Source organism: Arvicanthis niloticus, chromosome 1 (genome assembly GCF_011762505.2).
Source record: "Arvicanthis niloticus isolate mArvNil1 chromosome 1, mArvNil1.pat.X, whole genome shotgun sequence".
Classification (NCBI taxonomy): Eukaryota; Metazoa; Chordata; class Mammalia; order Rodentia; family Muridae; genus Arvicanthis; species Arvicanthis niloticus.
This window is the reverse complement of record NC_047658.1, coordinates 111,756,706-111,768,050: the sequence shown is the minus strand read 5'-3', so window position 1 is coordinate 111,768,050 and position 11,345 is coordinate 111,756,706. Positions and strand designations below refer to the sequence as shown.

The following is an 11,345-nucleotide window of genomic DNA, read 5'->3' as shown; positions in this document are numbered from 1 at the left end:
ACTAGCTTTGAAAGAAGCTGGCGGATAGCCACACCTCAGGCCCAGCCTGCCAAGATCCATGGCGTCTCCCTAGCAGAAGAGCCCAGGTGTTTCTCAGTGGGGTGGGGGTGGGGGGTGGGAATTGGGGGGTGCTCTGACCCCACAGCTGGCTCTGTGCAATATGCCTGGGACTCACCACCAGCAGATCCTGGCCCCTGGACTTTCTGATTAGCTCTGGGAAAGTGTGTGTGCTTGGTCCAAGAGGACTCTCGTCCAGGTCATCCAGAAGCTGTCAGACCCAGGAGATTCATGGGAAACATGGAAGAAAAGGATCCACCCTTCTCTTGGGGCCCCTGAGCTGGTAGAATGGAATCTGAGAAGTGGAAATCTATTATTCCACCAGAGAGAGAAATCTGCCCGGGAGTCAAGCCCACAGAGGAACTAAGCCATGGGAAAGAAACAGTTCCTGAGGACTTGCTCAAGTCTCCTGGATCCACCTGAGCCTGAAGTCATGCTTGGGGTTTTCAGTAACTAAGTAGTAAGTCTTCTTCCCTCCATGGGGCTGTGTCCCTTTCTGCTTCTTGCAGTTTGGCCTCATAAGTGCATCAGTGGTCTCTCCTTGGTGATCTTTCAGTGTTGCTTTCCTCTCTGTGTCTGTCCCTGCACACACCTCCTGTCAAACACTGAACCAGCCACTTTCAATTAGAGGTCACCCTAATCTAGAGGGACCCCGCCTTACACAGTTATACCTGCCAAGACCAAGCAATAAAAACAGTTTTTTGGGGGGGTTGGGGGAAATGGTCTCAAGTAGCCCAGGCTGCCCTTGAACTTGCTATGAAGATGAAAAGAAATGCATCTGGGGAGGAGTCCTGTGGCCTGCATTGGAGGAAGGACTGGGTTTACTTCCCATTGAGCCTGGGACCCTTCCTGAGAGGACCTAGTGGTGCTTAGAAAGGGGAATTGGGGATTGAAGAGATGGCCCAGGAGTTAAGAGGACACCCTGCTTTTGCAGAGGACCTGAGCTTGATTCTCAACACTTTCAGGGGATCTTCTGCCCTCTTCTGCCCTCTATAGGTACTGCAGACACATAGTACATAGAGACACACATGCACACAAATAAAAATAGTTTTTAAAAGGTAAGGGACTGGTAAGCAAGATGTGGTGACACACATCTGGCTTGGGAAGCTGAGGCAGGAGAATTGTTGGACTCACAATTTGAAAATCAGCATGGGTAACATAGAAACACACTTTAAAAAAATTATTTATTTTATGTATATGAGTATACTGTAGCTGTCTTCAGACACACAGAAGAGGGCATCAGATCCCATTACAGATGGTTGTGAGCCACCACATGGTTGCTGGGAATTGAACTCATGACCTCAGGAAGAACAGTCAGTGTGCTTAACCACTGAACCATCTCTCCAGCCCCTCCAGAAAAACACTTTTTAAAAAGGGAGAGGAGCTAGGCAGTGGTGGCGCACGCCTTTAATCCCAGCACTTGGGAGGCAGAGGCAGGCAGATTTCTGATTTCGAGACCAGCCTGGTCTACAGAGTGAGTTCCAGGACAGCCAGGGCTACACAGAGAAACCCTGTCTCGAAAAATAAACAAAAAACAAACAAACAAAAAAAAAAACAAAAAGCAAAACAAAAAAAAGAGGGAGAGGAAGAAAAAAAGGAAAGAGGAGGGAGAGAAGAAGAAAGGAAGGGAGGAAGGCAGGGAGGGAGGGAAAGAGGGAAGAGATGTGTTTCAGTTGATAGTGTTTGCCCATCATGCATGAAACCCTGGTAACCCTGGTGCTATGCATAACACTACAATTAGGCTTGGTGGCACATGCCTGTAACCCCAGATATTGGGAGATAAAGACAGGAAGATTAGGAGTTCAAGTCTGGTTTACGTGAGCCCCTGTCTCAAATTAAAAAAAAAAAAAAAAAAGTGGAGAGGGAGGAATGGAGGAAAGAGGAGGCTGGCTGTCAGATGTGGAGAGACCCTAGGCAGCTTTTTTTGAGGCTCAGCCTTTTTTCTCACAGATACAAGTCTGACACACATGTGTGCTCACAGAGGGTATCTGAGACCATCCTGGTGTCCCTGTGTTGGGTTCGGCCTGTGTCCTTGGAAGACAGAGTCTCTGGGTCTTCTCTGTGGCTGTGCTGAGTAGGAGGGAGGGACGACCGTGCCAAGCTCATTCCTTTTCCCTACCGTCATCTTTGAGCCCTTCTGTCTATCTTTGGCCCAGAGCTCCGCTGTGGGAGCCTCAGGCTGGGTGAGCTGGGGACTCATGCTAAGCTGCCGGCAGAGCCGTAGGAACATATCTGAGCAAAGGGAATGGAGCTGGGGTGCAGATTGGATGAAAGCCCTGAAGCACCCCACACACGGTTCCCTCAGACACTTAACAGTGAAGCCTGCAGCTCCTGCTTTCCTCTGGGGGCCTTCTCCTCTCTGATCACTGTCAGCCTGCAGTAGACTGGGAGAATGACCTCAGAGGGAAGTGGAAAGAAAACTAGTCCCTGCAGAGTCCCCTCAGAGGGCAGGAACTCTTCATCCTTCATCGTAGGTAAGGCAGAGAGAGAGAGAGAGAGAGAGAGAGAGAGAGAGAGAGAGAGAGAGAGAGAGAGAGAGAGAGAGAGAGAAAGAGAATCCCTGTGGTGGGCTGGAGAAGCCTGTGGGTGGGTGGAGGTACAGGGTCTGCCTGCTGAGTGCTGTCATCTGCCTGTCCCCTCTGAACTTTCCTAATCTTCTTTCCCAAGGGCAGGCTCTGAAGAGTCTTTGTGAGCAAGACTCACAAGTAAGACTCACAAGATCACAGTAAGTGCTCAGGAATGTTTGTTAAATGAACAACAGACCTGGGGAGTTGTAAGCTGTGAAGTCAAGAGCTCTCTGTTTCCTTTCTGTGGTACTGGCATCAAACACAGCCTCACACATGCTAAGCAAGTTCTCTACCACTGAGTCACCCTCTCAGCCCAATAAATGTTCTAATTTAGCAAACTACAGAAGTGTATTGTGAGGGATTCCCTCCGCCCTTTTTCCTTCCCCTAAGCTAGCCTTTGGAGTGTGTGTGGGGGGGTGTTCTCTCAGCTGTGGCATAGGTCATCCCTTAGGGTTTTTATCTCAGATATATAAACAATGAATGAGGGGCTGAGATGTCTGTCTGTTGGCGCTCTGGGCTGCTAGGAACAGTAGCTCCAGCCCACAGGACCCTCCCACACTGGATGTCTGTCCCTGGCTGACCCGTGGGTCTTGCTGACCAGCTGGAATTGAAATGGGGACTCTCCTGCTCTCACATTTTCTGTGACCCCCCCCCCCCAAGCTTCCTCACTGAAAGAGGAGATGCTGAGGAGAGAGTGGGGCTTCACACGTGACATCAGCTCCAGCCATGGCAGTGAGATAGGACAGGAAATGAGATCAGGGCAGACTGTAGGTTGTGGATAGCAATGAGGTGGGGTATTCACCAGAGAAGACTGCTCAGACATGGCTTTAAGCCAATAGAAAGTTGATTAGCCAGCCAGAGACTACACTAGGCGCTCAGGATCCCCATGAAGGTCCAAGCCTTTTTTGGGGTGAGCTTTTAAGTACAAAAACCATGTTCTAGGTTTACATACTTCAGTTAACGAGAACAGTTAGCCAGAAACAAAAGTACAGAAGCCAAAAAAGCAAGGTTATACGTTTAAAGCCTTTTCCAGAACTGTGGATGTTAATGGATTAGGTCTTTGTTTTAGTTTTGGCAGGTGGTGCTGTCTATGTGCTGAGTTTTATAGTCGGAATGGCACTTACCCCATGGAAGTGTGCTAAGTTAGTGCAATAAGGTCTCAGGGCCTACCGACGTCTGGGGCCCTGTTACAGCAACAGAGGCTGCGAAGAGCCCAGAACACAGGAGACCAGGATGTGTTTCTTTCAACCATTTTAGGTTGTATGCACTGATAATTTTATAAGTAAACCATTTAAATTATTTTCTGACAAGAAAACTGAATTATAATTCAAACTTAAAAAAACATGTTTGATCAGCCGGGCAGTGGTGGCGCATGCCTTTAATCCCAGCACTTGGGAGGCAGAGGCAGGCGGATTTCTGAGTTCAAGGCCAGCCTGGTCTACAGAGTGAGTTCTAGGACAGCCAAGGCTATACAGAGAAACCCTGTCTCGAAAAACCAAAAAACAAACAAACAAACAAACAAACAAAACAAAAAAAAAAACATGGCTGATCAAATTTTGTTTTGTATTTTACTACTATTATTTTTAAATTGTTGTTGATTTTTATTTATGTGTACCCGCATGTCTTTATGTGCACCATATTCAAGCATTGCCCTCAGAGGCCAAAAGAGGGCCTCAGATCCTCTGCAAGAAGAGCCAGTGCACTTAACCTCTGAGCTAGCTCTTTAATCCCTGTTTTACTTTAAGTGTAAGTGTGTGTGCGTGTGTGTGTGTGTGTGTGTTGTAAGGGCTAAAGTTATGTTTTAAGTTTAAATTATTGTGCTTAAGAGATCTATGAAACAAAAATTCCTCTAACCTGTAAGTCCCACTTGCCCAAGGACAGATAACTTCCTGAAATGCTGGGCAATGTTCATGTATGATAACAAGCCATGTGCTTTCACTTCTGTAAACAAGCTTGGTTGCCCCAAATACAGAGGATAAGCAGATCACACATAGGCAGGAAGTACGTCAGGATGTATGCTTGTCCCCTATTGGACGAAGGTGGGAAGTATGTAGCCTTGTGGGGTTTGCCTTTATAAGCACCTGACTAAGGTAATTCGTGGCCATCCTCTGGGAATCCTGGGTATGGACCTGGCCAGTGTCCATTCTCCTGGCCAGTATTTAATAAAGTTTGCTTCAAATTTGGCTCAAAAATTGTGGTAGTGGTCTTATTCTCACCCTGTGGGGTCAACAGCATTTGCAAGCATAGGTGTGGGTACCTACCAAACATGTGTGTGTGTGAGTGTGTGAGTATGGGTTAGTGTAGGTGTGTGTGTGTGAATATGGGCTAGTACAGGTGTGTGCATGCGTGTCTGAATATGGAGGTAATCATTGCTGTGTTTCTTCCATTGATTCCACCTCATCGTTATGTTTTTGAGATAGAGTTTATTGAACCTGAAATATATTTTAGTATAGGCTTAAACATGAGAGTTCGGAGAAAGAGAGACACTCTGGAGAAAGTGAAGTGCACCCAAGGCGTGATGTTGGCTTCTAATGAGAGTAGCAGGAGGTAAGACTACCCAAGTGTGGTCTGATGGGCTCAGGGCAGAGCAGCTGTGATGTCCAAGCCTTAGCCACACACATCCTTTTGGTGGCCGCAAGTTATATCTCAATAGGTTGTTAAGGACCCCTGCTCTCCCAGTCTTCTGAGAGGGGGATTGTGAGGTGGCTCTGGGGACGCATTGCATGGGTGAATAAGGTGAATCCAGGAGCCCTTAGGGCTGCATAGGGACTTAGGGCACATTCCTCCCTGTCAGAGGAGTTTCTGGGAGATCCCTGGAGGATGCAGGCTCCCAGCTGGCAGGGGAAGGCTGGAGCAGTTAGTTTTGGATTCTCTTCTTCTTTGCCAGCAAGGGGCTCTAACCACTGGGCGATCGATCACCCGGTTCTCAATGCCTTTCTCTAACCTCAGGCCTGGACAGCACCTGGCTCCTCCAGGAAGCTGGCAGTTTTCTAGCCCCCTCCCCCATCTCTTAGCCCTACCTAGTATATGCACAGACCCTGATATGCTCCCTAAGGGGGGGGGGTGTCATTTTCCTAATGGGGGAGGGGCTCAAAAAAAACCAAATCAAACAAAACCCATGTGCTAAACAACCCACTGAGATTCCAGAGAGGGTTCTTAGGTCAATAACTGGGCTGATGTGACCACTGAGGTGACCTTCAGGTAGAGGGCAGGTGATTCAGAAATGTTCACCCAATAGTGTCAAAGGTGAAGTCCAGGATTCAAAGAGGTCAGTCAGGGGGTCAGAAACGTCTTTTTTTCTTTTTCTTTCTTTCTTTCTTTCTTTCTTTCTTTCTTTCTTTCTTTCTTTCTTTCTGTCTGTCTGTCTGTCTGTCTTTTCTTTCTTTCTTTCTTTCTTTCTTTTTCTCTTTCTTTCTGTCTGTCTGTCTGTCTTTTCTTTTTTTCTTTCTTTTTCTCTTTCTTTCTTTCTTTTTTTGTTGTCATTTACTGTTAACATGTAAGAATCATACAGGTTTATAGGGTCCAGGATGCCACTTTGACATATGTGACCAGCATCTTTGTCACCTCGAACATAGCACACTGGCTTGTGCAAAAGCCTTCCAGATCCTCTAGGAGCTGGCCTGAAGCAAGCCCACAAGGCTAGTAACTCCGGCTCCATGCTGTACTCACCTCCTGCAGAGCTTTGCCTGTTCAGCAACCTCTTTCTGTCCTGTCCCTCTCTTTCTCTTCCCAGCCTCTGGCTGCCATGTTTCTGCCCTCTCCTGTCACAAGGTTAACTGGTGCAGACACCTCAGGGGAAAAGGGGTACCAAAGACCCCCACAGGCCAAGTCAGGGCCTGAGAGTGGGCCAGGGGTCAGGTGGGGGATGAGGACAGTGAGATGTGGGTCAGAGAAGGTGGCATTCTCTTCTCTGAGTATCAATCATAGCCATTGCCACCGTAACCAAGCAGCTCAGAGTTCCAGAGACCTTTAGGACGAAGCCTGCGGGAATTCCCTTATGAAAGGAGGGTGGTGAGGGCCTGAGACTCCTCTCTCTTCCTCTTGCGCCTCCTTTGAATGCATGTAATTCCATTCCAGTTGTCGGTTTAGGGAGGTGCCAGTAAGAGAAGGGTAGGTTACATAAGGGGAGCTCTTCATCTCCATATCCTCTGGAAACTGTCATCTGTGCTGGAGAGGGACTTTTCAGTGATGTGGCTGTTTTAGGGTCACCTACAATTTTGTAAGTAACACCGAGCTACATCTCTATAAGTGACCCCTGACCCACACTTCTCTGTATTAATTGGTTCATCAGACTGTGATCGGATGGGATTGTTCCTTGGGTTTCATCAGTGCCCTATCGGGGATGTGTGTCACGTCATGCCAGGAAAAGTCACACAACTTGACACAACCTAGAATCACTTGGGATGAGAGCCTCAGTGAGGAATTGTCTAGATCAGGTTAGCTTGTGGGTGTGTCTATGAGGGACTGTCTTGACTGTTGATTGACACAGGAAGCCCCAGCCCGCTGTGGGCGACACCATTCCCTAGGCAGATAACTGTGACCAGAATAAGAGAGGAGATGATAAGCTAGCTGAGAGCAAGCAATCAGGGACGGACCCATGCATTTGTGCTCTTTCTGCTCTTGACTTTGTGTGTGATTTCACTAGTTGCTTACATTTCTGCCTTGACTTCCCCGAAATGATGGGCGGTGATCTGTATTTGTAAGCCAAGTAAACAACATCTTCCCCTGTGCTGCCTTTTGTCAGGGAACTCGTCACAGCAATGGAAATGAAGCTAGGATAGACACCACCTCAGGGAGACAAGGGGGCTAGGAAAGACCCACTCCATCTGCATGAGATGCTCTCTCCACTGGGAGACTCCATTTCCCAGCCAACCTTGCCCAGGATGGGACCCAAAGCTAGGAGCTGTTTCTAAACGGGTAAAGCAGAAAGACACCTCCTAGATTAGATTAGATTAGATTAGATTAGGAGCACAAGGTGATAGTGGTGGAGCCCCTGACAGAGAGGAAAGTGATCCCAACATTTTGAGGTGCAAGGCCATTGCACTGCAGGCTTGTTGGGTACTTTTAGGGAAGGGCTGGGCGGGGCTTTGGAGGAAGGAGGTTCTATGTGGGCTACCTTCAGACCCCGTCATTAGTACATGTGGATGGAGTCTCCCTGCCCTCTGGCTCAGGCTCATCTCGAAGTGCCCGCCCCAGCACAGCACCCAGGGACTCCTGCAGCCGGTGGCTCTTCTGGCTACCCACGAGGAAGTAGATGACCGGGTTGGCGCTGCTGCTCAAAGATGAAGAGAAGCGTGATGTGCAGATATACAGAAGCCTCACATCCCGTGGCAGTTCCACCCAGTAGAGTAAGAACCAGTTGATGCCCAAGGGCAGAGAACAGGTGAGGAAGACAAGGACGGATGCCAGGATGACCACGAACAGCCGCCGGGGCCGCCGTCTCTGCAGCAGGCTGTTCCTCCGCACCCGGATGAAGATGATGGTACTGCTCAGGACCATGACCGGCATGAAGATCCCCAGGATAAGACTGTTGAAAACCATGTCCACCTTGAAGCACTGGTATTCGTTGGGATGCCAGAATTGGACGCAGAAGAAAGAAGCCAGGAAGTTCATCAGGAGGGCCAGCGCCCAGAGTGCACCACATACCACCGCTGACAGGTGCCGGGGCCGGTGGCACTTATACCAGATGGGGAAAAGCACGGAAAGGCAGCGCTGGGTGCTGATGGCCGTCAGCAGGCTCAGGCCTGCTGTATAGGCAAAGTACTTGATTCTCCTCATCCCCTCGTAGACTCTGGCGGAGGTGCTGGCTGTGAGCAGGGGCCCTGTTTCCAGGCTGAGCAGGGAGGCCATGCAGAGCAGGAAGAGGAAGTCAGCCACTGCCAGGTTGAGCACATAGACACAGAAGGGGGACCTCTGTACACTGTGGAAGCTCAGTAGCCAAATCACCACGAAGTTGCCTGCCATCCCACACACACAGGTGGCCATGACCAGGAACGTCACCGAAAAGTAGACCCAGGTCACAGGGTCCATGGTGGGGCTGACGGTCAGACCTGGAGCTGGGCTGCTGTCAGGAGTATAGTTCATTGCTAAGGGAGGAAAAATAGCCCACGTTAAATTCTGTGTTGTGGACAACCAGGGCTTCCACTCTTCCTGACTGTACCATGGGACCGGACAGACACGGACCTGCGACATACACTTCACCTCTCTCCCAGCTCGAGTTTCTTTTTATTTTCTTACTTTTTTTCTCCTGTTAAGAGTCCAACAATTTGCAGGGCAGTGGTGGCCCACGCCTTTAATCCTAGCACTTGGGAGGCAGAGGCAGGCGGATTTCTGAGTTCGAGGCCAGCCTGGTCTACAGAGTGAGTTCCAGGACAGCCAGGGCTACACAGAGAAACCCTGCCTCGGAAAAAAAAACAAAAACAAAAACAAAAACAAAAAAAAACAAACAACAAACAAACAAACAAAAAGAGTCCAACAATTTGGGAACAATCCACTATGAAACCAAGTTCAAGCCAGCAAAACGTATCTTTATTCAGAAGCTAATATATCAGGAAGACAGCTGGGTTTGTAATATAAAACCAGAGGGCAAAACAGAACATTTTAAGACAAAACAAGCAAACAACCAACAACAACAACAAAAAACCCCATAGATTAGGTTGGGTAGGAGCATCCAATCAGGTTCATGCATACGCTGGCTATTTCACACCTGGTATTTTAAGTGGCTTCCTATGTATCAAGTGTCTCAGGTGGCTTCCTTGATAACTTGGCCTGCATCAAGGCCAGCCAATCAGAACTCCTTTGGCAGTTGTGGTCTCAAACTCACTATGTAGACCAGGCTGGACTTGAACTCAGAGATCCTCCTGCCTCTACCATCTGTGTGCTGGGATTAAAGGAGTGTACCACCATACCACCACCACTTGGTTCACCTTCTTTCTTTCTTTCTTCCTTTCTTCCTGCCTTCTTTCCTTTTTTTCTTTCTTTTTCTTCTTTCTCTCTTTTCCTTTCTTTCTTTCTTTCTTTCTTTCTTTCTTTCTTTCTTTCTTTCTTTCTTCTTCTTTTTCTTTTTTTTTGAGACAGGGTCTCGTGTAGCCCAGGCTGGCCTCAAACTCCCTATGTAGCCAAGGGTGAACTTCAATTCAGGATCTTGAGATCCTGCCTCAGCATCTCCAGAGTTAGGATTACACCATACCCAGCCTAATTTCATCATTAAAAAAATTCTTTTAATTTTATGAATATGGATGTTTTGCCTGCACATATGTGTGTACCACGCACATGCATGCCCATGAAAGTCAGAAGAGGATGCCACATTCCTTGGAACTGGAATTATTGCTGTGAGTTGCCTGCCATGAGGGTGCTAGGGACTAAAGCCAGATCTTTGGCAAGAAGAGCAAATGCTCTAAACCACTGAAGCCTCTCTCCAGCCCATCTTCCCACTTTTTTTCCTCCTCCTCTTCTTTCACCTAGTTTGAGATATATATATATATATATATATATATATATATATATATATATATATATCTATCTATCTCCTGGTCTCGAGTTCCAGGATAGCCAGGACTACACAAAGAAACTCTGGAGAGGGAGAGGGAGAGGGAGAGGGAGAGGGAGAGGGAGAGGGAGAGGGAGAGGGAGAGGGAGAGAGAGAGGGAGAGGGAGAGGGAGAGGGAGAGAGAGAGAGAGAGAGAGAGAGAGAGAATATAAAATATATATATATTTTAAGACAGGGTATCATATAAGCCAGTTTGGTTCAGAACCCCTGACCCCCTGCCTGTGCTTCCCAATTGCTGAGAAGGCAGCTGTGTGTCACTTGCACCCTAAGGTGACCTGCTCTTGTTCCAAGCACCTTAGTCCTTGCTCAGAGATAAAATCTCCGAGTGGCTTCTGTCTGCTGTTACTGTGGTTATAAATGGCTTGGAGATGAGACTGCTCCTCTGCTTTCCAGAACAGTTTGTATCCTGTGAGATCTACTTTCTTTGTAGGCTTGGCAGAAGGTAAAACCATTTGTCTGGTCATTTCTGTGTGTGTGGGACTGGACTTCAGAGCTCCAAAACTGGCTGTTCCTGTTTAATGACTAGTCAGGCTTTCAACCCTGCTTGAGTAGCGCTGCATAGAATGTGTAATGTGTTAATATAAAAGTATTCCTGCCTTCTGGGTTCCCACTTGTCAGTATAAAATTCACTGTACTATATTCTCATTCTCTCTCTCTCTCTCTCTCTCTCTCTCTCTCTCTCTCTCTCTCTCCCCCTCTCCAGGGTTTCTTTGTGTAGTCCTGGCTATCCTGGAACTCGAGACCAGGCTAGATGGACTTGAACTCAGAGACTCCTGAGTGCTGGGATTAAAGGTGTGTACCACCATGCCTGGCAGAAGATTTGTTTTTCCTTTTACTTATGTGTATATATACCTCATGTGTATGTATATGTTTCCTTTTACCTCAGTGTGTGTATGACATATCTATGGGTGCCTATAGAGGCCAGAAAGACAGTGTCAGATGCCCTCTAACTGGAGTTACTAATGGCTGTGGTCACCTGGCATGGGTCCTGGGAACTGAACTCAGGTCTGCACGAACAGGAAGTGCTCTTAGCACAGAGCTCTCTCTCTCAAATAAGCTCCATTATCATTTTATTTTATCTTATCTTATTTTTGAGACAGGGTCTCACTATGTAGCCATAGCTGGTTTGGAATTCACTATGTAGACCAGGCTGGCCTCAAACTCACAGGAAT

General features: G+C 47.8%; 1 protein-coding gene across 1 annotated transcript; it reads right to left on the bottom strand.

Moving 5' to 3' along the window:
- Window positions 1-7,720: 7,720 nt before the first annotated feature.
- Window positions 7,721-8,946, bottom strand: Mrgprd (MAS related GPR family member D). The gene has a single exon (XM_034494836.2). It carries the CDS (start codon window positions 8,814-8,816, stop codon window positions 7,743-7,745), a length of 1,074 nt encoding a protein of 357 aa, XP_034350727.2. The 5' UTR covers window positions 8,817-8,946; the 3' UTR covers window positions 7,721-7,742.
- Between the last annotated feature and the right edge of the window lie 2,399 nt (window positions 8,947-11,345).

Excerpts from the sequence above, each read along its gene's own strand:
- Mrgprd (XM_034494836.2), bottom strand. The coding sequence starts at position 8,816 with ATGTCGCAGGTCCGTGTCTGTCCGGTCCCATGGTACAGTCAGGAAGAG.